The 26,719-nt window shown below is 41.8% G+C and overlaps 2 protein-coding genes across 2 annotated transcripts in view; both read right to left on the reverse strand.

Annotated features, from left to right (window-relative positions):
• Nucleotides 1-4,098, reverse strand: part of TXK (TXK tyrosine kinase) — a 45,776-nt gene extending 41,678 nt beyond the window's left edge. Inside the window, exon 1 of the mRNA XM_054687982.1 lies at nucleotides 4,060-4,098. The gene's annotated coding sequence lies outside the window, so the exon portion shown is untranslated. The remainder of the gene's footprint in view (nucleotides 1-4,059) is intronic.
• A 10,668-nt stretch (nucleotides 4,099-14,766) lies between these two features.
• TEC (tec protein tyrosine kinase) overlaps nucleotides 14,767-26,719 on the reverse strand; it is a 121,880-nt gene continuing 109,927 nt past the window's right edge. The window contains exons 12-18 of the mRNA XM_054687980.1: nucleotides 26,008-26,082; nucleotides 25,116-25,287; nucleotides 24,777-24,993; nucleotides 21,183-21,247; nucleotides 16,723-16,841; nucleotides 16,482-16,639; nucleotides 14,767-15,301 (exon numbers count right to left, since the gene is read on the reverse strand). Coding sequence (XP_054543955.1) covers nucleotides 15,218-15,301; nucleotides 16,482-16,639; nucleotides 16,723-16,841; nucleotides 21,183-21,247; nucleotides 24,777-24,993; nucleotides 25,116-25,287; nucleotides 26,008-26,082 — 890 coding nt within the window. The 3' untranslated portion in view covers nucleotides 14,767-15,217. The remainder of the gene's footprint in view (nucleotides 15,302-16,481; nucleotides 16,640-16,722; nucleotides 16,842-21,182; nucleotides 21,248-24,776; nucleotides 24,994-25,115; nucleotides 25,288-26,007; nucleotides 26,083-26,719) is intronic.

Consider the following 26,719-nt stretch of genomic DNA (forward strand, 5'->3'; position numbering starts at 1 on the left):
GGTGTTTATCTTTTCCTTGACTTTCTTTGCTTTGGGTGATGAGTCTTTAAAGATGTTATTCTGATGTATGTCTTGCAGTGTTTTACCTATGTTTTCTTCTATATATTTTATGGTTTCAGGTCTTATGTCCAGTTCTTTTATCCATTTTGAGTCGATTTTTGTGCGCTATGAAAGGTAGTGATCTAGTTTTATTTTTTTGCATGTGATGGTCCAGTTTTCCAAGCACCATTTATTGAACAAACTGTCCATATTCTATTGCATATTCTTTGCTCCTTTGTCAAAGATCAGTTGTCCATATAAGTGTGGTTTTATTTCTGGGCTCTCTATTCATTTCCATTGGTCTGTGTGTCTGTATTTTTTCCTAGTTATTATGGTTTTGCAGTATAGCTTGAAGTTTGGAAGTATGGCACCTCCTTTCTCCTTTGTTTTCATCAGTAGGGCTTTGGCTATTTGAGGTTTTTTGTAGCTCCATATGAATTTCTTCAGTATTTGTTCTATTTCTTTGAAGAATGTCATTGAGATTTTTATTGGAATAGCATTGAATAGTATATTGCTTTTGGTAGGAACCACATTGAGAAACCATTTTACACCAGTAAGAATAGCACATACCAAAAAAACAAGAAACAACAAATGTTGGCAAGGATGTGGTGAAAAAAGGAACTCTCTTACATTGCTGGTGGGAGTGCAAACTGGTCCAACCACTATGGAAAGCTGTCTGGAGGTTCCTCAGTCTACTAAAAATGGAGCTACCATATGACCCAGCAATTCCACTAGGGATCTACCCAAAGGACACAAAAACATTGATTCAAAAGAACACCTGTACACCTATGTTTATTGCAGCACTATTCACGATAGTTAAAACCTGGAAACAACCCAAATGCCCACAAATAGATGACTAGATCATCAAAAAATGGGCAGAAGAGCTAAAAAGAAACTTCTCTGAAGAAGAAATGCAAATGGCCAACAGGCATATGAAAAAATGTTCAACATCACTTGTAATCAGGGAAATGCAAATCAAAACTACCATGAGATACCATCTTACACCAGTGAGAATGGCACATATTAAAAAAAACTAGCAACAACAAATGTTGGCGAGGGTGTGGAGAAAAAGGAACTCTCCTGCGCTGTTGGTGGGAGTGCAAACTGGTCCAACCACTATGGAGAGCTGTGTGGAGATTTCTGGACCTACTAAACATAGAGCTTCCATATGATCCAGCAATTCCACTCCTAGGTATCTACCCAAAGGACACAGAAACATCACTTCCAAAGAGCACCTGCACCCCTATGTTTATAGCAGCACTATTTACAATAGCTGAGCTTTGGAAACAACCCAAATGCCCAAAAATGGATGACTGGATCAAGAAGATGTGGTCCATATATACCATGGAATATTACTCAGCATTCAAAAAAGATAAACACATGCTATTTGCAGCAACATGGATGGTGCTGGAAGGGATCATGCTCAGCGAAATAAGCCAGAAAGAAAAAGAAAAATACCGGATGGTCTCACTCATAGCAGGAATCTAGAAAACTTAAATAAGGGACCAGGAAAATGAATAACTATAAGAAAATCAAAATCAAAATCAACAAAAAAATATGAACCAGAGACACTCTATGGGGGGTGGGGAGAGGCGAGGGGAGGGATTGGGGTCAAAATAAGGGGGTTGCAATTGTATGGGGAATATAAAAATTAAATTTATTAAAAAAAATAGATGACTGGATCAAGAAGGTGTGGCACATGTACACAATGGCACATTACTTAGCCAGTCAAAAAAGATAAACACATGCCGTTCGCAGCAACATGGATGGAACTAGAAGGAATTATGCTCAGTGAAATAAGCCAGAAGGAAAAAGAAAAATATCAGATGGTTTCACTTATAGCAGGAATATAGGGAAGCCAAATAAGACATCAGTGTAAAAAAAAAAAAAATAACAGTACAAAACACAACAAAGCAAAAAATGGCCAATTATAAATCAGAGACATGCTGCAGGGGAGGAGGAGGGAGAGGGGTGAGAGGGAGGGAGGGAGGAGCACAGGGGACTGAGGTGATGGTGCACGGGTGCATTGGTGAAGGAAACTCTGGGGACTGTACCTGATGGGGTAGGGGGAAGCAAATATTGTTTAAAAATGAACAATGATGTAAAAAAGTAAAAAAAATTAAATTAATAATTTTTTTTTTAAAAAAAGTATCTGTCCTGTGTGTTATAGGATGTTTAGCAACATTCTCAGCCTTTATGCACTAGATATCAGCAGCAGTGCTGCCCTCAAGCCTTTAACACCCCTTACCTTCTGGGTTGTGAAAACCAAAATGTTTCCGGGGCATTATCAACTGTCCTCTGGGGGTAAAATCACTCCCAGTAGAAAATCACTGAGCTAGATTGTAGACAGTTCAATTTCATAAACTGTTTCTTATACTCCTTTGTCTTCCATTGCATCCAGCATCATTGCCCGGCACATACAAAAATTCAAGAAATGACTGTTAAAAAAGCTTCACCAACATCTACACCATTGCATTACATCTGAGTCTGCTTTTCAGTAACTTGTTCAACTTGAAAATATCTCATAGCTTAGTCTGGCCGCCAAGAAAGCTAGGTTGACCACAACCTTTTAAGTAAGTGGAACGGTAAAGTAGAAGAAAATTGGGCTTCCGGAGCTCCCTTAGCTAACACTTGAAGTAGGTCACAAGTCTAACCCTTTGTTCCTGATATATTATCAAAATTATTTAAAAAAAAAAAAAAGGCTAATCCAAAATCAAGCATCAAGCCATGAGATGCTAAATGAAATGACTATAATATTTCTGGTGTTCAAAATTTCTTTCTTAGGGCAACATATTGGGTTGAGCAGAATTTGTGTCAGGCTGACCTTAAGTCAAATCACAGCTTGTAACACAATGTAAATTTGGGCCATGACTCAGGAGCCTTATCTGGAAAATATAGGAAATAAAATCTGTCTTCTAAGGCAGTTCCCACTCCTACCAAGCATAGCTCTTACCATATTCAGACACTATAGTAAGGTCTTCCTAGACTGACTTACTTCTTAAACATCGACAGAGAGTCTGTTATTATCTCCATTTTACAGATAAAGAAATGGAGTAGTACAGAGGGCCTGTCATTTGTCCAAAGTCAAAGAACTAAAAAACCTCTGAGCCAGAATTCAAGCCCAGAGAACTGGGCTCAGTGTCCCTGAGCATAGCAGTGAGACTATCCTTGTGGCTGAAAAGACTAAATACAATAGCCAAGGGGAAGTGTCTAGAACTCAGCCTCAGCGATAACTCAATTAACTTCCAGGCTTTTCCCTCAGAACAGGAACAAAGGGTTAGACTTGTGACCTACTGTTCCCTAGAACTCACTCAGCAAGCATTATCTGGGACCCACAGGTAAACAGAAGCAGAAGTGGTTCTCCCTCCAAAGACAAAATAGCGACAGAAGACCGAGAAAGTCAGAGCTGATCTTCAGCCCCCAACTCTGTGCTGAACTCATTCTCTACCCCTGACTCAAAAGCAAATGAGCTCTAACGGCATTCAGCACTCTAAAAGTATGCTCTCGGCTCTAACCAAACAGCAACCAGAGAGGCTATTAACTTATCCTTGGTGAGCTGTAAATGATGCAATAGCAAACATGTACTGCAGTGATACTTTGAAAGGGATTTTATGCGCATAAACCTGGCACCTATATTGGGGGTGGGGGTATAAAGAAGGGGATGAAGAGAGATTTTAAGGAAATCACTTGCATCGTTGTAGGGACTGGGGAGTCCAACATCTGACCGGGTGGGCTAGCAGGCTGATGAGTCAGCTCAGAGTTGCAGCTTGAGTCCACAATCTGTCTGCTGACAGAATTCCTTCTTGCTCAGGGAGGCCAGTATTTGTTCTTTTAAGGCCTTCAACTGATTGTATGAGGTCCACTCACATTATAGAGAAAGTTGTTTTACTCAAAGTTCACTGATTTAAATTCTCATCTCATCCCAAAAAGACATTCAGAAAAAACACCCAGAATAAAGTTTAGCCAAATATCTGGGTATTGTGACCCAGACAAACCATAAAATTAACCACTACAACTTACCTCCTTACATTTAGATAGAATTTTCAAAGAGAAATTGCTGTTTCACTTAGCAGGCAGGAATGATATTGGGAGCAGATTAAAAAAAAAAAAGCCTTCCGCAGCAACCTGAACTCACCACGAGACTACACACCAGCAGAGTGACTTGTCCCAAGGACATTCCCTTGATTAGCTGTGCTCTCTTCTGCAGCCTGGGATTCAGTAGCACACCTTTTCATTTTCCTAATTTAATAACAAAGGCAAGTGCCTTCCAGCAAAGATACAGGCTACCCCGCCTTTGCTTTAATTACACTAAGGCTTTGTTTCTAAATTGCCTAAGGACCAAAAGCCACTGTGAGCAGAAAGGCCAACCTCTACCTTGTTCTCCATTCTGTCTCCTCCACCCACCACAATTGCTTGTAAACAGTTTCTGCCAAAGGAGTGACTTTGAGTGAAAAAAAAAATTGTAAAAGCCAAACAGGGGGCCTCCCTGGTGCCACAAGGGGTTAAGACACAGCACTATGAAGCTATCTGCAGCCGCTGCAGCTCTTAGATCCCCCGCCAAAGAGGGGACACACATGGCACGGCAGACCTCTCCTGACTCACCCCTACTCCTCTCAGCAGTGTTATTTCAGTCCATCTGCCTGTTCTGTACCCCACTCGGTCTCTGGTGAATCCTCTCACCGCACCCCCCCCCATCACTGGCTTGCACCCCAGTTCTTGGGTGCATAAATAAATAAATCTTAAAAAAATTAAAAAAGCCAACCAGCTCCCTGGTGTTCCCTTGTTTTGGCATGACTCTCCAGGACACTGGGCGTCTTTCTGTATAGAATGAAGTATTCATTCATTCCAAAGCAGACATCAGTGAGTGTGAGACTCATAGTCATTTTCTATTGATATTTACAGCATCACAGGTTGTAACAGACATATAAAGCTTACAAGTAAAATTGAAAATATTAAGGTGCCTGCAAGCACTATGAATGAAAGTAACTGAGGCCATATACTGAGTGTTAAAGCTGATAAAGCAGATGGTGCCTGAGCCTAAGCTGATAAAAAAGATATAAAAGGAACGGCTACCTGCAGCAGACTCAGAGCAGGCCTAACAACTGGCTCAGAGCAAAGGACTTGCTGGAGGCTGCTCTTCAGGAGTCCAGCTCACTCCCTCCCTTTGGACTCAGACTCACCCTCCAGCCGAAATCTCTCCTTGCCCTGCTCGTTGCTCCTGCTCCCCGGTTTGGCACACCGGGAACTGCAGGTCAGTTCCCGGCTCTGCTCCCCCAGACCCGGAGGCCTGCTCCCCAACAGCGGCACAAGCTGCCTATCAGCTCAACACCCTGTGAGACCATCCACACTGTGGGCCCTAAAGCCCAGAGACTTCCACGGCCTAAGGTCTTCCACCTAGGTGGAAGGCCTGGCTAAGACACATTTGCAGCTACTGTCTTCAGTCAAAGGTACTTTGGGAACTTGGGGTTGGCTTGCTTGTATGAACCTAAGTGTGTGTGTGGCCAATACAGGAATAAAATTCTCTTTGCAAGCCAACTTCTGACTGAAGCTTATCTATCAGGCCCACGACACAGGTGTCCCTGGTGAGTGAGCAAATGAAGAGCCATCTTCACAAGTACACTGCAATTACAGAAGCCATTGTTTGCCTCAAGTTTTTGCAGCTTAACCTGCAAAGAAAGCTCTTTTCTGCCTTTGGAAAACTCTTGAGCTAGGCAGAAATTCATCCATATCAAAGGCCTTTACTAGAGAGACTGAAAGGCCCCAGAGATGGGAAATGACTATTTGCCCACTGGAAGGATATATTCAAGGCTGAGGATTATCACAGGAAGGAAATGGAGCTTCTTTCCCCAGCTTACACTTCACTGTTCTTTTCCTCTGCTTCTTATTCCCCAGCAAATATTTTAAATTACATGTCTTGCACCAGCGAATCAGGAAAAGGACATCACATCCCCACATAATCTCTGTGACCTTTAGGAACCCGCTCTCATTTTATTTGACTTTTGTTTTCTTTCTGGGGAAAGCTCCCCCCTCTCACCCATTCGAGACTGATCACATTCCTCCCACCTGCTGTGGCTCTGTATGGAAGTGGGTTTCCACCAGGGGGCACTGAAAGGAAGTCAATGTGAGAAATCCCACTTCTGGGCACAATTCTCAAGGTCACCTCTGAGACAGACACCAAGATGTAAAGCTGCCAGACCACTGCAGTGTGGGAAGCAAACTGGCAGCCTTCCCACCATTCATAATGTTTTGGGGTTTACATCAGCGTAACCTCTAGTCCTTCCTTTAGCATTTCCCATGTCAGAGTTTCAGTTTGAATCAATACCTCAAGGAGAATTCATTCCTAGTGACTTTGGTCATAGCTGGCAGGTGGCTGGTGATCTTTATTTGAAAACATGAAAAACTGGCTCAGTTTCAAGAGCTTCCTTGAACCGAAGACCAAGTCAGTCGCCCAACATACACATTTCAGGTTGTGGTTTGAAGCCAGAGAATTCTGGTGTCCCTGCATTAGAGCTGAGTTTTCCTTCAAATTCACTACAAGAAATGTGTTTGTTTCCAGGAATTTACAGAAAGACCAAACTTGCTCATGACTGTCATAATTTCCATCACTAGTTTTATTTATTTATTTAAAGATTTATTTATTTATTCATTCATTCATTCATTCATACAAGCACTGGGTACAGTCAGAAGCGCGGGAGGGTGAGAGAATTCACCAGAGCCAGAGCGGGGAGCAGAGCAGGCAGAAGGACCGAAGTACACTGCTGAGGGGAGCAGCGGGCGGCAGGAGAGGTCTGCGTGCCATGTGGGACCCTCTTCCAGTGGCCGGGGAGCATCCCCACGCTGCAGAGGCTGCGGGCAGCTTCGCAACCCAGCGCTCAACTGCTGTGCCACCGGGGAGGCCCCACTACATTTATTTTTTAAGGGTCTTTTTAAGACAGACATATCTTTGTGGACTTAACCCATGTTATCAGAGAAGTGTGACACAGAGCTAGGTTTTATTTAGCATGAATTTCCAACCCTAATCAGCCTTGAGAAAAGTTTTTCCAGATCCTAAACCAAGAATGCATACCGATGATGGGAGAGAGGGCCTCCCTGGTAGCACAAGGGGTAAAGACACAACCTATGAAGCTGTCCGCAGCCACTGCAGCATGAGTTTGATCCCCGGGCAGGGAACAACCCACATGGCACAGCAGACTTCTCCAGACTTGCCCACTGCTCCCCTCAGCAGTGTATTTCAGTCAATCTGCCTGTTCTGTTTCCCACTCTGTCTCTGGTGAATACTTTCACCCCACCTCCCATGCCTCTGGCCTGTACCCTACTTCTTTTATGCATAAATAAATCTTTAAAAAAAAATGAGGGGGGAGAGAGAGGAATGAGAGAGTGTTACACTTCATTTTTCATAATATTTATTTCACTTAGAAAACGGTCCTTTATTTTATACACACAAACACACACACACACACACACACACACACCCCTTATATATGTTATGTATGCCTCCTTTTTAAATGGAAAGAACATTCCTTCTAACAGAGATGCTAAAAGAATACTCCTGTGTTTTCCTTTGATATTAACATGTCATTGCTTCTTATCGAGGACTGTCACCAGGGATGTTTTTCTTCCTAAATGTATTAACAAAATAAGTTACAGCCTTATGTTAGATCGTCTCTTTTTTGGACATTATCCTGTCTGTGACACACTAAAGTTAAGGAAATAACTACATTAGAGGAGTCATGGACACTCACAGAACACAGCTATTTATCTCATGGGTCGGTACATTGATATATTGGGGAGGCAGATAAAAATGGTGCTTGGCCGGGCCGGGGCCTGGAGGAGTGTTGCATGTGGAGAAGGAAGGAAGAGGTTCTAGAAGCCTGGGAAGCAGGACCGGACACTAGGTACCAGGTGAGATAGTTTGTGGGGGGGAGTAAAGGGTGCTAGAAGGAAAGACAAGATCTCCCAAAGACTGTTCATCTGTTTGCAGTTTACCCAGGGAAAACCCAAGGCACCAAACATGTAGGCCACTGAAGTACTTGTTTGCTCTGAGCAAGAATTTAAATTTCAGGCCTCCCCAGTGGCGCAGTGGGTTGAACACAGCGCTGTGAAGCTGTCCACAGCCTCTGCAGGCCAGGGAGATTCCCCGCTGGCCAGGGAGATCCCCACATGGCGTGGCAAACCTCGCCTGTCTCTCCCACTGCTCCCCTCAGCAGTGCTTTTGGTCTGTCTGCCTGTTCTGCCCCCCACTGTGTCTCTGGTGAATCCTCTCACCCTCCTGTGCCTCTGGCCTGTACCCCAGCTATTGTATAAATAAAAAATAAATCTTAAAAAAAAAAAGAATTTAGATTTCTTCCCAGTAGTAAACTGATGTGAGCTAGACTTCGCTGCCAGCTTGCACACAACCCCAGTCTGCCTTTCCATCCCCACCCCACCATCGCCAGATCTCAGAAGCATGTTTCCTAGAAGATGGTTGTCTGTGAGCTCAAAGTTCGTGATGAGCTCACAGATCTTGTGCCCGAGACATCTGGCCAACTTGTGACATGGACAAGCACTGGGTCACCTGCCCTGCAGGCGCACCTGGCACATGTCCCTGTGCTGGAAGTGGTGCTGGCCCTCTGGGTAGTAAGTGAACAGTTGATGCTGGCCTGTGGGCTCCCAAGGGCAGCAGGGGACCTGCAGTCAGCTCACGAGAAGATGTGGAGGGCCCATAGACGTAGCACCCTGCAGTGGCTGCAGTCATTATTATACACTATGGGCAGTTGCAAGAATATAAAAATAAAATGATTTAAAAGCAAAAGCCATACAGCTAGTGTGCATTTTAACACTGAGCGTATTTTTGAGGAAATAGACCAACTCCAGTCTGAGGCAAAATAATGGTGAAAATGGCCAAGCTTGTTTTGGGTCCACAGTTCTCTTTTGTCCCTGAATTTGTTATCTATTGTTGGAAACAAATTATCTGCAAACCCAGAGGCTTAAAATATTTATTATCACACAGTTTCTGTGGGTCAGGAGTCCAGCCACGGCTGAGCTGGCTGTCTTTGGCTCAAGGCTAAGCCGTTTGTGAAGCTGATGAAACTGGTTAAGTCGGACCCACGTAAGGTGGAGAATCCACTGTCAAGCTCACTCTCAGGTCTGTTGGCAGGCTGAGGGCCTTTGTGCCTCATTTTGGGGGTTCTCCAAAGGCTGAGCAGCTTGGCTTATTCTACACACAGAGCCCAAGATGACTGAGACCATAGCCACGGTCTTCTGCAACCTAGTCTCAGAGTAACACACCATCACTTTCACCACATTTGATTCACCAGTGGTGAGTTCAGAGATCCAATTCAGACTCAAGAAGGACTGCACGAGGGTGTGAATACCAGAAAGCAGGCATCTCTGGGAGCCATGGTAGATACTGTCTGCCCAGCCCTCCTGCTCCTCATCTCTACCTTCATAGTGACAGAAATAATAGAAGAGATTAACGTAGTGAGCTTGGCGTGTGAATCAAATGTTATCATGAGAGAGCTTTGAAAACAAAGCCCCAGAAAGGAAGAGTGATCCAGGGGTCTTTATCCCAATCAAATTTCAGAACTAAATCTAGAAACCTGCACTTATCAGTATCCGAGGCATGTTTCAGGCTAAGACTTAGAACCACTCAGAAATAATAATAAGTTTTCCTTCTACTTTATAAATTGGGAAGAATAGAAAGACAGAAGTTAGGTGGAAATGAGATGAAACGTAGGTGAATTTTCTCAAACCTTCAGATCTTTTCCCTGGGCCCTGTTCTCGAAATAACTTTCCCACTGGGTCTGTTCTCAGAGCAACTGTTAGTTGGTAGTAATATTGCCAATACCAGTTATAGTGAACCTCACTGGAGCAGAGTCCTGAGACCTCACTCAGATTCTCCCACCATTCAATCAAGTTGACTCTGCCCAGTACACTGATCTCCTCCTCTGAGGCCAGACTTCTACAACAGTTCTTTTTTGAATGAATTTTCTCTTTTTTTTTCCCAAAGATTTATTTATTTATGCACACAAGGACAGGGGTGCAGGCCAGAGGTGTGGGGGTGAGAGGATTCACCAGAGACAGAGTGGGGAACAGAACAGGCAGACTGTTGAGGGGAGCAGCGGGCAAGTCAGGAGGGGTCTGCTGCACCATGTGGGTCACCTCCCTGGCCGGGGATCAAACTCGTGGTGCAGTGGCTGTGGATGGCTTCATAGTGCTGTCTCTTAACCCCTTGTGCCATCAGGGAGGCCCCTCTACAACAGTTCTTAAAATAACAAATGAATTTGGTAAATGACTCTGGCCAGGCAAACACATACACACATTTTTTGATGAGCAGAAATACACCCAAAGGCTTCTCTTAGATTTCTCTTGTCAACAGTAAACACTCAATGTTTTTTTTTTTTAGCCAGAAGAAAATGGAGCATGTCTTGGCTCACTGGAAGGTAGAAGAAATCAGACAATTCCTACCACTGAATCAAATGACCAGAACTGGAAGGATAGTGAGATGTCATCATATCCATGCCCTTCTAGGTCAGACAGAATGATCCTCAAGATACCCCATCAATAAGTGGAATTTATTTAATCCCTTGGGCAATCTAATCCTATCTCAATCCCTACCATTATTTATTTATTTATTTATTTATTTATTTATTTATTTATGCAAGTACTGGGTACAGTCAGAAGCGCGGGAGGGTGAGAGAATTCACCAGAGCCAAAGCAGGGAGCAGAGCAGGCAGAAGGACCGAAGTACACTGCTGAGGGGAGCAGCGGGCAGCAGGAGAGGTCTGCGCGCCATGTGGGACCCTTCTCTGGTGGTCGGGAACAGACGGAGAACAGCCGGGGATTAAACCGGCGCTGCAGAGGCTACGACCATTATTTATTTTATAAATAACTTAATCTTTCCTGTTATAATTTACATCCTTTTCTCCAGTTCTGACTTCAGGAGAAATGAAGAATAGATGTGCACATAGTTTTTAATAAAAAGGTTCTTTTTAAGTCACTGTTCATCTGTCATTGATGCAGGTTGCTTTTTCTTAGCTTTCTGCTTTGCTGTTCTTGACCTATATTTCTGAATTCAGACAGCCCTGTTTTTTAATCTGTGAATAGATGAAGATTGAAAGTTATATTCAGTTAGTATGACTGGAATAGCCTGGCTTAGAGTTTACAATCCTGCCAACAAGTAGTCCTTGTGTGAAAGGACCTTTGAGGGTCCTTTGAGGTGATTTGGCTTGAACAGATGACATTTTAAAAATCACAGTCTTTTTTTTCTTAGTATCACTTAAAAATCCAAAATGCGGGTCTCCCTGGTGGCACAAGGGGTTGAGCACCACACTATGAAGCAGTCCAGCAGTCCAGCCTCTGCAGCACGAGTTCAATCCCTGGCAGGCCAGGGAGAAACCCACATGGCAGAGCAGACCTCTCCTGTCTCGCCCACTGCTCTCCTCAGCTGTGTATTTCAGTCAGTCTACTTGTTCTGCTCCCCACTCTGTCTCTGGTAGGTCCTCTCACCCCCCGCATCTCTGGCCTGTACCCCAGCTCTTGTGTGCACAAATAAATAAATCTTAAAAAAAAATCAAAATGTCAAAATGCTGCTAGTTGGCCTTTGATTTCTTTAATAAATATGACTAAACGTTATTAAATCTTGGTTCCATATGAATCCAGAAGTAAAAACAACAGCATTTTTTCCCTTGTAGGGCCCTCTGATTCTTAGCATCAAATTAATAAACACTCCCAAAAATAGCATATGGGGCTGAACAGTTTTCCAAAGAAACTCTAATAGTATGTTCATGAAGAACATGTCATTTTTACCATATCTTGTTTGTGAGATGGGAAGATAGAGTGTGGGGCCTTGACAGAAAGAACTTCCCAAAGGTTAGCCAAAATTGCAACTAATGCAGAACCAGAACATGGTCTCCTTGTCTTCAGCCCTCCGCTCTATCATTCTAAAAACAAATATTTTTCAAACTGACTGCATTTCAACAGATACATATAGATGTAAGGATACCAGTTTTGCTTTTCATGTCCTCAAGGCTGAGCACTTACTGAAATGGCATCACCCAAAGGGTGATTTAATAAGAAATAAAACCCTGTCACAACATCTGAGAAAATTATCCCCCAAACTTCGTAAGACCTAAGCTTTAGAAAAACATCCTGTGCTCTCCCAGAACAACACGTCTTGAACTGGCCCTGAAGATTAAAGACAAAGTCATTTACTTACAGGTGGAAAGAATCATGACTGCATCTCTGCAGGGAGGACACCAGACCGTCTTCAGTTCATCCACGGAGCTCCAGGCACAAAACACATCTTTAAACTGAAGTCAGAGCTCATACCAGACGTTTCTCACAGGCAAAGTTAACCCCACCTATTTTCCTGTTCTCAAAACCTCAGAGGAGTGTGTAAATGACAACGCAATGGCCTATATAAGAAAGCTCAATAAAAAAAATCTGCATCCAGAGCTCTAAGGGGATTGCTTAGTGCCTTGTTTCCAACAGTGTGCATGAGTCCAGAAAACAAAAGTTTCTAGAAATTATAAAATTTTGGTAACAGGGGACCTTAGAAATCAAATCAAACTGTCTCCTCTGGACAGAGAAGACAATGGAGGCACAGACAGAGAGGGACACAGTTAGTGATAGCAACAGAATTAGAAGCTAGGTTCTGGGGTGCAAGGACTAGGACAGGTTGTCCTCCCACTCAGCAGGGACATTTCAGGGATCAATGAGGAAACTTTACTGGAGGGTGAGGGAGGGAAGTCTAATCTAATAATATAGCTCAAAGGTGACTGGGGGCAAAACTTAGATATATAAAAACAATACCACCAACAGTAAAATTTGTACTTAGCAGTTTCACTTCATCCCACTGGAAAATATAAACAAAACTAAGCACCTCTCATGAAGACAGCGTATTCATAGTGCCCGTCCTATTTCCTGCCTTATAGATTAAGATCTCTTTAAGCCTCTGGGTGGATTCTTGTACTTTTATTTCACCTTTTGCCTTAGCTATGTTTTTATATAAAAAACTTTTTTTTTTTTATAGTTTGAGTGAAACACTTAAAAGACTTTTGAAGAAAATGGTCCCAAATGTTGCCAGGTATTATCTATCTTGTTTTCCCATCAAGATAGACTACGCTCTCTCCTCACACTTTTTTTTTTTAATAAATTCCTTTTTAAAAAATAAGATTTATTTATTTATGCATACAAGAGCTGGAGTACAGGCCAGAGGTGTGGGGGGTGAGAGGATTCACCAGAGGGAACAGAACAGAGACACAGCGGGGAACAGAACAGACAGGCAGACTGAAATACACTGCTGAGGGGAGCAGCGGGCAAGTCAGGAGAGGTCTGCTGCACCATGTGGGTAGCTCTCTGGCCGGGAATAGAACTCGTGCTGCAGTGGCTGCAGACAGATGCATAGATTGCATCTTAACCCCTTGAGTCACCAGGGAGGCCCTCTCCTCACTCTTTTTGACACCATCAAGCACATTAAACACAAGCTACTCAATGTGAAAGGAAGGAATGGATGGATTGGGAGAGGTGGGAAGAATCAAGGGAGAGAGGAAGAAGCAAAGAATGACAAGGATAGTAGGGTATAGCTTGCGTATGACCGAACTCCTTGAATAGGTTAAAGATTTAGTTGAAAGGTATGTGTTTTTGTGATGAGGGAATAATTAAACAAGGAGATGAGGGGGAAAGTGGCAAACAGACTGTGCTTGAGATGTAGATTTTATTTTTCACTATTATGAGACAAAAAAGGCTGGGAAAGCACTAGAATGGATGGACCACCCAGAATGGAGAGATGGTTCTCCAGGGCCATGGGAAAGGTGTTGCTCAGAGTAGTCAACTACTGCTCATGCACTCACACAGCCAAGCGGGCCGCAGCTGCCCCACAGCAGTGGAACTCTTAAAGAATGACCCCATGTCTTCTTGATTTTCTTGTCCCATAAGACCAGGAATAATGTGTGGGGCCATTGATGACGAACACAGTACATCTTTTCTCTGGGTTCATCAGGAAAAGTGAAGGCTCTAACTCCTCTAGTTTCTTGGAGACTATAAGCATCAGAAACCATTCACACTCAGTAGTCTATAATTAAGTCTTGTTGACCCAGGAATCCAGTCCAAGCAGGCCTCCTGAAAACCATATGGGAGACAGCTGGATATTCTACGTTCTGTTTTCCTGGATGCTTCCTGGTCTCTGCCAGAACTTGAATTTGTTCGTGGGTCTGGCTGGCAGAAGGGGCAGCCTTGGTTGTGAACATCACTTCATGTCTCTGCTCAGGAGCCCAGCACCTCCAGTTAAACATCTGTGCCCTTAGGCAGATTCTTAAACTTAGAAACTGATTGCCCCAAGTTAATTTTCTATCAAACTCCCAATTAACTGCAGACACCATGTGCAAGATGTATTTAGTCCAAACACTGGCTCTGCTGGAAACTTCAGCTGAACAGATGCCCCTAAACATGTCTACCTAAGCCAGGGGTATTAGTGAGTGAAAAGTCCAGCCTTTTTCTTTTCAGTAAAGACTATTTGATTCCTAAGAGTAAACAGCTGACAACTGTGAGGCACAATTCCCAATCCTAAGACATCAGTGTTCATACCTGACAGGATAAAAAGTTTCAATTGAAAGACAACCCATGTTTCTTATAAATATATAATTTTTATATATTAATATATTTACAATATATACATCATACAAATATTTTCATGTAATATTCATGAGTCTTGAAAACAGATGTTTTCAAAACTAAAGACGAATATTTATCCAAGGTGGGTTCCTTGTACATCTAGAACCCACAGTCCAGAGAATGCTCCAGCCCCAGATTTCTGCAGAAGTCAAAGCGGAGAAAGGTTGCTGAAACATGACTCTAAAAACCTTCTTTTTGAATATGCTGGCCTTCCACTGGTACCAGCTATCATGGCCCTATTTAGACCCCTAAAATGGGCAAATCCAGGGGTCTACACCTAGCACCATTGGGCACTCATGCGCCTATGGGATGGGCAGAAGTAAGCCCCTTTAATCACCATTTCTAAGACAGTATTTTCATAATCTGGAAGATTCAGTCACAGAGCTAAATCTGGCTTAGGAACAAATACTTCAGGTATCCTTTATAGGTAAAACCATCTACATGTCCAAGTGCTAAATAAATTAAAAGTAGCCACAAAATGCCATTTGTTCCTTGAGCTTTGGAATCTGGTAGCCACTGGTCACAGTTATCTTCCAAAAGTTTCTTCACATTCGACTAGTTCATCTATTGTACGCAGCAAATCTTCAAAGGAAGGTCTTCCCTCTGGTTTCTAAATTAAAAATCAAAGAGAGGTTGTGGGTTCCAAAGCCATTCTAAAAATAATTTCTCACTGTCCAACTCAGGTATATCACACAAGAGCAAGGTGCTCATTGCTTTGGGGCTGGAACATGTATATGTCACCCAATGAGTTCAGTCTGTGCTACTCTAGCAGAGTGGATAGCATCCCTGCCTGACAAATGGGTTCCAGTCTATCCTGCAAGAACTGTGCTAGGCCAGACTTTCTACCACACTGCTTTTACATTCCTGCTTAAGAACCTAGTAGAGCTTACTATCTGTGAAATCACTTTGCAGGGCCCTCTATAACCTGAGCTCCCTCCTTTCCTAATTACTCAATTTATGGACTCTGCTCAATCAGAGCACTCTTCACCCTCGTGCACACACACCAACTTCATGACTATCCCTTACCTTTGCTCATGCTCTCTCGCTCTCCCTAGCACCACTGCTTGCCTAGAAGCCTCTGCCATCCCCATCAGTGCTCTTGGGAGGTATTACAGTAGGTGATAGCGAGCCTGGGGGCTGGAGTCAGATAGGCCTCAGCTTTCTGTAGCTATCTGGGGTCTGGGGCAAGTGTCAACTTCATGAGCCTCGGGCTTCTCATCCACAGAGGGGTCAGAGTAAATGTATCTGCTCCTCAAAGGGTTTTTTTAAAAACTAAATATAAAGCACCTCATATAGTGCCTACCATACATGTAAGATAATATTATTACCTTTCAAAAGTCATTTTTGTGTCTAATCTGTTCAGTGAAGTGACACTGTAATACATGGGAAGGAAAACTTCCAAGGATTGTGAGTAAAGAGACTTGAGGATGTTGAGGTTTAGAGAAAGAAATCCTCCCAGGCAAAAAGTCCTAATTCAACAATATAAGAGGTACACTGAAAGAGAGCTACTTCTCTAGGCTGACCCCTGAGTCCCTAACTCGGGTACTCAGGATTTCCACCTGGGGCTGAGGCCACACCCTGAATTTATTTTGCTAACCATGAGCATTTTCCACTTCTTCACATTCTTTGTTCCTGTTACTCAGAACTGACTCGAGAGGGGTCGCTTTCTACCTAGAGACTGAAATTGTAATAACAAGCAAGAAGCCACACTTTATTCATCCACCACACCCAGATCCCTAAACGTTTTAGAGATTGAAAAATAAAATACAAGCAAACAAAAATATGGTTACCTCCTGCCAACATCGCAGCATCACCTCGTATACATATTTGGACGCCAACTTTGGCGGGTAGAGTCGGTGGCCTCGAGTAACCATGGTTACCACCTCGTAGTTGGTGTTTTTCTCGAAGGGCATTCTGCCTTCAGTGAATATTTCCCACATTAAAACACCTGGAAAAGAGTAACGATTACTAAACGATGAACCTGCTTCCTCTCAGGAGCAGAGTTGAGAAGCAATGGCACATGGGTCTTACCAAATGACCAGACATCTGATTTGCTGCTAAAACGACTGTAATTAAACACTTCAGGAGGACACCACTTCACAGGAAATTTAGCACCAGAAGAACTTGTGTATTGATCATCCAGAACATACCTAGAGGAAGACACACCACAGGGTCACACCTCCGAGTTACATCTGCATTTTGTACATGTTCTTTAAATTTTTTCCTCCTTAAAATCAAAAACAAAGTTGATTGAAGTCCAAAAAGCATCCGGTTGAAACTAAATATTTGTCTCAGTGGCCACACCTGGTGATTTCCATCCTTTCAGCTTTAAGTGCTTGAGCTGGATCCATTTTAATTTATAACATTAGTATCTGCACTTTTACTTCTCTAGTTATTTTTCCTTTTTTTATATAAGGAAATGGGAGCAGAGTACAAAAAAATACGTTTGCAAATGTTCTTTGCAATAATTTTGTTCTTTAAACAAAATTGTACCCAAAAGCCCCACATGTAAAACATCTAAAGCAGAGCAGCTCTAAAGGAAGTGGTGCAGGTGTCAGGCAACACGTGTTCTTTTAGTCACTGATCCCCCCGCCCCACCCCCAACCCCATTCTACAGAGCATGATTGAAAACTATAGCAAATGAAAAGAGCAAATTGAAAAATGACATATGTAAGTGGTGGTGTGTATATTTATCCATCTTGACATCCCCCCTCTACACACCCAATACAGTGTCATATAAATTTTCAGTGTGAATGTACTTCTGGAACAACCCACACAAACTAGAAACAGTGGCTATGTCTGGAGAGGAGTGTTGTTTGGATGGTAGGTTATGGAGACTTCAGCCCATTCTGTAATATTCTGAGTATATTAATAAAAAGAATGTGTTTATGTATAACGTGAAACTATAAAGTCAATTTCTAAAAGCTCCCTGAGAAAATCACTGCACACACTTCTTGGCACTATACACAAAGATGGTGATTCAGCACAATAGCTAGCTGCTGGCTGCAGACACCAACACCACAGGCTGGATCCACTTGTTTGTCAATCAGGAGACTCAATTTAGTGTATGGAGGAAGTCTCAGAAAATCTGATGCAAAAGCACAGATTTTCTGAACACCAAATATATATGAAATTGGTAGACAGCCTGTCAGATACAGAACATCTTTTAAAGAAACAACACTGGGGCTTCCCTCATGGCGCAAGGGGTCAAGTCTTAGCACTATCAAGCTATCGGCAACCACCAAAGCATGTGTTCAATCCCCAGCCAGAGAGCTGACCCACATGGCGCAGCAGACCTCTCCTGTCTCTCCTGCTGCTCCCCTCAGCAGTGTATTTCAGTCAATCCGCTGGTTCTGTTCCCTCTCACCGCCCTCACACCCCCTGTACCTCTGGTGAACCCTCTCACCGCCCCCCAACCCCCGCACCTCTGGCCTACACCCCTGCTCCTGTATGCATAAACAAATAAATCTTTAAAAAAGAAAGAAAGAACACTGTGTAATTACTGCCCTGATAGTCAACAGTACTAGCCCCACTTCTGACAGTATTATCTTCCTAACCTACCTGGCCCAAGTTTCCCTGGGAACTGAAACAGGCCTGTGTGGCCAGTCCTTGCCTGCTTTTAGACCTTGCACTGGCCATAGGCCAGCCACCTGGCCCTGTTTCAACTGCTTGAGCAGGCAAGCTTGCCCCTGCTTTTAAGCTCTAGCACTTGATGTTTCTTCCAACTGGAATTTTTTTTAAAGAATTATTTTATTTATGCATACAAGAACTGGGGTACAGGCCAGAGGTGTGGGAAGTAGGGAAGTAAGAGAATTCACCAGAGAAAGTAGGGAGCAGAACAGGCAGATCCACTGAAATACACTGCTGGGGGGAGCAGCAGGGGAAGGGGAAGGAGACAAGGGAGGTCTGCTGTGCAATGTGGTTTGCTCCCTCCCTGCCAATTGCTTGAGAGCGCTATCTTTAACCCTTGCACCACCAGGGAGGCCCCTACCTGGAATAACTACTTCCTGTCTTTTGGTCTCACTCAAATTACCCCATCTCAAAGAGGCCTCTGGCACCAGGTCTAAAGTAGCTCCCATCACCCTGGCCCCACATCATCACTCAGTACCACCTCTTCTAAGTTATCCCCCAAGTCACTTCTGTCACAGGGGTCAGGAAATTTATTCTACATAAAGCCAGAATACAAATATTTTATATTTTCAGGACATACCATCTCTGCTCAACTACTCACCATTAAAAAAATGTACAAACCATTGTTGGCTCATGGTCATACAAAGAGAGGAGGGAGGTCATATGTGGCTACTTGAACCATGCTTTTTTACATCGCTGTCTCTTCCCCCCCTTTTTAAAAAAAAATTATGTATATTAGGGGTCTTTTATATTTTTTAGGGGTCTCACACCTCTACAATGTCTGTTATCACACATGGCCAGAACCAAAGTCCCAAAGTGTTTTCTTCTCTTTGGGATTCTCAGGTCCTGTGTTGCTCTCTCCTCCTGAATATTAGATCTATGTTATTTTCTGCTCTAGTACAGCCTAACGGTATGCCTGGCCCATAGCAGACATCTAACTTTGGATGGATGATGGGTGGAATAAAAATCGGATAGACAATGGAAGGAAGAGAAGGAGGAATAGAAGACAAAACTAAATATTTTAAATACCGTGTTAAAATGACAAAAATCAAGAGAACACACCATAGATTTGGGTATTCTAATAATTTTACCCCCAAGGACATTTCTGAGAAAATAAGGTAATAGAATTGTCCCACACCAGGGTGAAGAGGTAGTGTATTTAATAGGATATGCTGCCACCTAGTGGAGAGGATCATACCCACTGCATGCCTAGTTCTTTTAAAGAATTTATTTCTGAACAGCTAACAAATTTCCTATCTGCTTCATCAGGGAAGATTATTCCCACATTTATTAATTCTATACAATTATGCAAATGCCTAAATTTAAAAAAAAATTTCCTGTTAAGTTCCCCTCCATAATTGTTATGTTATTGTGAAGAAAAGTAGACCATGTTTAATCTTACTTGATTTTATGACATTGCTTTAAATATGTTAAGATTTGACTCATATACTAGTATTGTCGTTTTTCAAGTGAAAGTGTCCCTAAAGGCCACTTTATGATATTTTGCAGTAAATAAGGCAAGCAATCCTAAGATCTTCCACAAACATCTGGCCATCTAAAATGGAGAGGTGACTCTCCACCTACCAGCTAGTTACTAGAGGGTGGCTGGGGTATGCTACTTTCAGGATTTCAGAGTGTCTTCAAATTGAAATCTCAGTGCTCTCAGTATGAAAAACCTGAGATCAAATACTTACAAAAGGAAAGTGCTAGTAACTCCCCTGCAAAGTAGACAGATGGATGATGTTGGCCATAGTTTGCCTTTCTGACATTTCTTTGGGAATCTGCAAGAATTTACCCTTTTTCTCCTCCAATGAGACCATTTAAATGTGTGTTAAGCAACTACAGAATATAATACTAGCTAAAAAGTTTGGCCAAACCAACCATGATGCTGGGGCGGGGGGGAATTAATATCACCTGAAGTCAGCTGAGCATTAAGCCATCATAATTTCCCATATCTATTCAACAGTTTGTTTGCTTGAGAAAAAAACCAATGCTGACAATAAATTGCATAAATTCTGCAAAGAAATCTTCCAAAATGCAATTCAACTAATTTTATTGCCTTATAGCAAAAACACACTAAGGGGCCTCCCTGGTGGTACAAGGGGTTAAGCACTGCACTATGAAGCAATCTGCAGCCTCTGCAGCATGAGTTTGATCCCCGGTGACCCAGGGAGCTACCCACATGGCACAGCAGACCTCTCCTGTCTCGCCCGCTGCTCCCCTCAGCAGTGTACAGTCAGTCTGCCTGTTCTGTTCCCCACTCTACCTCTGGTGAGACCCCACATATCTGGCCTATACCCCAGCTCTTGTATGCATAAATAAATAAATCTTAAAAAAAAACAACACAGGGCCTCCCTGGTGGCACAGCAGATTGAGTGCAGTGCTGTGAAGCTGTCCTCAGCCTCTGCAGCACTGGTTTGATTCCCGGCTGGCCAGGGAGATACCCACATGGTACAGCAGACCTCTCCTGCCTTGCCTGCTGCTACCCTCAGCAGTGTCTTCGTTCAGTCTGCCTGTTCTGCTCCCCACTCTGCCTCTGGTGAATCCTCTCACCCTCTGACGCCTCTGGCCTGTACCCCAGTTCTTGTATAAATAAAAATAAATCTTTTTTTAAAAAAATCACACACACTAAGAAACAGAAAAATCAATTCATTTCCCCATCCAAAAAGCTAGGTACTACTATTTTGCTAATGGAACAAAAGATGTGAATCAAGAAGTCTTTTTAAAATAAGCTTCAGAGGAAGGAGTTGACACAAACTGCACAACAAAAAGGTCAGATTTTCTTACTTTCAATGGAAAGATCACAGTCTCATGTTAATTTAATCCAGAACTTGTAGATGTACTCAAAGACTCAGTCTTACCTGGCCATTCCAAAATCAGACACTTTCACAACTCCTGCCTCATTTACTAGACAATTCCTGGCAGCCTGGAAAACAAAATTATAATAGTAAATTAGTTAAATGTTCTGGAATAAAAATTTAAAAATATATAGATTCTGTTTATATTAACTTTAGTGTAGTCCAGTCAGGATTTGCAGAGGATGAAAATGTCTCTTATAGATTATTTCTACCCCTATGTAAATATCTATAGGGCAGGAAGAAAATCATATGTGTAATAAGACATTATATAATCCTTACTAATTGTCATACTTAATCAAAAACAAAAAGAAGACTCAGATTTTTGCCCTCCCAGATCTATTCTGATTCAACTTCCTGATTATCTTACTGAGAGTGACATCTCCTGAACTCCTTCTCCTGGTTCTCACTGACTTACACACACCATCAGAGTCATGGGTGACCAATCTTTTACACAGTGGCTTTCCTCAGTGACTGGCCATCCTGGTCCCTAGCAGTCAAAAGAACAGCCTTGGGTAACATAGTTTCCTTTGTCATTTATAATGTTGCCAGTATAACACAATATACTGATTAATCAAATAAAACTCTGGATTATTTAATTTATACTTCCTTCTCCATTATTTAATGTGACACATTTCAAGGAAATAGTTTGGTAAAAGGACAGTATTTCTCAGAAGGAAAATATGATAATGATCTTTTTAATACCATAATCCATGGGCTAAATATGCATTTTCCTTCCTGACAGTCCAGAATTTAATGTCTGAATGTAATGATTCTGCTTCTATAAGGTTATTTCCTGCTGAATATAATTTACCAGTCTTCTAGTGTGGGGTTAATGTCCAGGCACTGCATTTGCCTCCATCTCTCTACAGGATACCCCATAATGCCTCTTGATGTCAACAGGTTCTTCACCCGGGAGGCAAAAATATCAGAATCTTCCATTAAGGGGTAACAAACCTACCACAGTGATGTCTATATCACAGACACAAAAATATCAAACTTGGCTTTCACTGAGATATGGTCTGTGTGGACAAGTGAAGTTTGTCATACTTATGTAGCTGTTTGATTTTCATTAGTTTTAAAAAAACAAAAAAGAGGAAGGTGCTTAGTTCACAAGTTTCAAAATGACAAAGAAATGTCCTTTATTAGCACTGACCCTGATAATAACAATAACTAGTGTTATATATATCACACTTATTTTACAAAGTCCTTTACCCTAGTCCTATAATATGACCAGATTTGCAAAAGAAAAGCCTAGTACAAGACAGCTTCACTGGTGAATTTTAGCAAACATTTAAAGGAGAATTAACACAATACTTTTCAAACTCTTCCCAAAAAACTTTGGGAAGTTTTATAAGTTTAACATTAGGGACACCAGAGCCAGATGGGGAAATTTTTGGTCAAAGCTGTGCAAGCTTTCAGTTACAGGATAAGTTTAGAGGATCTAATGCGAGCACAGTGACTACAGTTACCACGTAGATCAGATATCATGGCAGCATACAGGTGACAGCAGCTGAGAGCAGATCTCACACATTTTCACCATACACACACACACACACACACACACACAAAGGTAATGGTGAGTGACAGATACGTGAATTAATTTGGTTGTGGCAACCATTTTACAGTGCACACCTATATCAAGCCATCATGTTGAACACTTTAAATATATACTATTTTATTGGTCAACCATACTCCAAAAAAAAAAAAAAAACTGCAAGAACAGTCTTGTGAGCAAAATAGTATTATAACCTGCAATGTACCAATGTAGGAACAGTCTTAGAGAGATTAGGTAACTATCCTAAAACACATCCAGGAAATCAACTTTTCCATTTCCAAATCTTCAGTTCTTTATTATGCCCTAATCTAGAGACAGCATAGCACAGTAATTATAACACGAACTCTAGAGTCAGACACTCTCATTCCAATCATGACTCTCTGACCATTGGTATATGATTTTATCTTCTTTGTATCTCAGTTTCCTCATCTATAACAGAAGGATAATAATAGCACCTACTTCTTGAGTTTCATTTATCATGGATATCACATGTATTAGCGCAATATTTGTTAAAGGTGACTGTTAACTTTTTAAAAATTGCTTTGCTGCTACTTTAGAAAAAAATGTATATATGCTTTATGACAAGAAAATAAGAGCTAAAATATGGGAGGAAGTCCTACATGAGAATCACATTTTTTTTTGGTGGAAGAATCATCTTCAAGAACAAGGAGTGAAGTTTCTATCAACCCGCTAAGAGTAGATTTGAGAGTGAGCAGTGAAAAAAGAGAGAGAGAAAGAATGGAGGAAAGAGGGCAAAAAATTGAGTAAGAAAGGAAAATTTAATAAGTGTTTTCATCACTGTAATTTAGAACCAGTAATAGAAGATTTTTTTAAGATTTATTTATTTATGCATATAAGAACTGGGGTGTAGGCCAGTGCGGGGGCAGGGGTGGTGGTGAGAGGATCCACCAGAGACAGAGTGGGGAACAGAACAGACAGATCTACTCAAACACACTGCTGAGGAGAGCAGCGGGCACGACAGGAGAGGTCTGCTGCACCATGTGTGTCACCTCCCTGGCCGGGGATCAAAGTGGCTGCAGATAGCTTCATAGTGCTGTGCCTTAACCCCTTGCACCACCAGGGAGGCCCCAGAATATTATTTTTTCTGGCAATTTCAGGAGCTAACACGAGCCTCCTTCTTTTTCCAGTGATTTGAGAGAGAAAGAAAATGAACCAAAGGATTTCTCTTATAGTTTCTGATGATAGTACATGAGATGAAAAAGAATTTAGGATTTAGTTAAAGAATGAATCACCCCCTTAACTTCTTCATTTATCAACATATACTACTCATTTCACTTCTCTGAAGCTAATTTTCTTATCTATAAAATGATGAAAAGAAAAATTGTTATGATTAGCTATCTTGTGGGATTTTTATGGAGACCAAATAATTATTGCATGGTAACTTAGTTGGAAATATTATCTCTGTAATTATGTTTTACTTATCACTATATCACTAGTACCTTTGTAATTAAGTATCATGTGTATTATATCCAATAAAATCCTTCTGTTAAAATTATGTAGCAAGTTAAATTTACCAAGTTTCAAAATAATGAAGTCTCAAAACATATAAAAACTCATCTAAACTTGGTTTTGAGGCTTGTTTTCACAAACAGTATATTTTTTTCACAGATAGGAGAGTGAAAGCTTAGTAGCAAATGACAGAGGCTGAACACGCGTACACTGCGTTAACCTTGAACTGAGCCCCAAGCTGACTGCCCTGTAAATAGCCAATGAACTTCAGCTAAGTCCACAGTTCTTTGCCCCAACTCACTCCACAGCCAATAAAATTGAATTCCTTTTTTCTCAACCCCAATCCCAAACCAATATAAATTCCCTCCCCTACTGAGATGGGGAGGTAAATCTGAGGTTTTCTCTTGCTCCTTCGTTTGTTGACCTGCAATAAACCTTCTCTCCTCTCAGATCTAAACTCATGATTTCAGCCGCTGTGCGCAATACCAGTGTGAATACACCATTGCTCATTCGCTGACCCAGTGTTACAAAAGAATTAGGCCAATGCAGGGCACACGGTGGTTTATGATTACCAGGTCTCTGTGGATGAAGCTGTTTCTCTCCAGATACTCCATTCCTTCACACACATCCTGACACATGCTCAGCAGCAAGTCTTTGCTAAAATGTCCTTGTCTCTGTCGGAGGAAATTCAGAAGGCAGCCTCTTTCCATGAACTCAGTGACAATGTAAAGTGGTTTCTGTTGGGTGCAGACACCATAAAGCTGTACTAACTTCGGATGGGTCAGTTTCCTGGGGAGGAAGTCAAGCACACACATGGTTACTCTAGGAAGAGAAACCACCAGGGTATTAGCTGAAGAGGGACCATTTTTCTTCAAACAAAAAGAAAAACCAGAAAGAACATGGTAACTTACATCATCAATTTGGCTTCTTCTATAAAGTCCTCCTCACACATGGCACCTTCCCTAATGGCTTTGATGGCCACTTTGTACTGGGCTCGCCACTTGCCAAGCCTCACCACTCCAAACAGTCCACTCCCCAACTCCCTCATGAAGGTTAGCTCTGAAGGGTTAATTTCCCATTTTTCTGTGAGACAGAGGGGGAAAGTGATAAAATGTAAGGAGAACAACATGAATCAATGGGAAACAAAGAAAGAATCAAGGTCAATGTAAAGTTACAGAATACTACAATTACTGGTACCAGGCACAGCAACTTATGATCCCCATCTAAATGGCAAAAGGTGCCTTTCCACCCTCAGGAGAGGATGCACCCCTGCTAAGATGTCACCATACAAATAAAGTGAATGGAAGCAGGTAAGTAGATACTGCATAATTGGCTAATAATAATAGAGCTTACAAGTTCTAAGTATTTTAAAAGACATATATCCTCATTTACTATTCTTCCTCTCAGAGTTTTGTTTTTTTTTTTTTCCTTTTTCTATTCCACCAAGTTGAAAGATGTAAACTTCAGTTTAAAAAGATTTTGCCAGAAGCAACAAAGACAATCAAATTGGATACCTACTCTATTTCCTTCATCTTTACATTCTTGTGTGAAACCAGCAAAGCTGATATATTTAAAATATATCACAGTCATATGTTTTTACACTGGTAGAAAGTTTTCTTCTGAATTATTAATAAAGATGACAGGAAAACTGAGGTTGCTACAGCATTAAGTATAATTACCTAAAACTCATACTACATACTTATAAAAAAAATTCCACTACATCAAATTCCACACATCTAAACTTGCCTTGTGATGGAAACTTTTCAGAAAAATTAGCCGGTGCAAATACAACATGAGACTTACCATAACTGAATCCTGCAGTGGTTGGTGCGTTCTTTTCCTTTGCACTCACTGGATACCGCAACCTTGTGACAAGTCCTAGAAAGCAAAGAAAGTATTCAGTTAATGTTTGTTGATTAACACATCAGTAATCCTTCTGTATGGTTAAGTGCTCATTAACTCATTCTTAATCATTCTGCTTGGTGAAGTGCTGAATTAGCAGTGCTCATCTTCTGTGTGCACACATAGCTCTGCATTATATGCCAGCAAAAAATAAAAAGGAGAAAGGCAAAAAGGGAGGAAGGTAGGCAGGATGAAGGTGTTCCAACTCTCTGAGCTGAAAACTTCATTATTTTCTGGGTATCTCCTACTCAGTTACATGTTTCAAGTTAAAGGTTTGAAATTTTTCTGTCTCACCCTATGAAGAGCCTTAGTTGGCATAAATGAGGTTTCTATTTTTCGTTTTGATGTCTGGTTTGTTCTCATTCTAGTGATAAGTATAGCAGAGATTCAGGACACAATTCTTCTAATTTTTTGGAATTCTATGGGCTAAAACCTGCTCTCTTCTAGCAGCTTCTATGACAACTCTGACACAGACATGTGAGTGTCAGAGGAAAAAAATATACAACAACACCTTTGAAGATGGTAGAGCAACTCTTCAAACCCTCAGGATGGTGACAAATGCACTACAATGGGATTTTACAATAAGGGAGAGAGATTGGTCTCACTTTGAATA

Source organism: Talpa occidentalis, unplaced genomic scaffold, assembly GCF_014898055.3.
Source record: "Talpa occidentalis isolate TD23 unplaced genomic scaffold, MPIMG_talOcc4v2.1 talOcc4.6, whole genome shotgun sequence".
Taxonomy (NCBI): domain Eukaryota; kingdom Metazoa; phylum Chordata; class Mammalia; order Eulipotyphla; family Talpidae; genus Talpa; species Talpa occidentalis.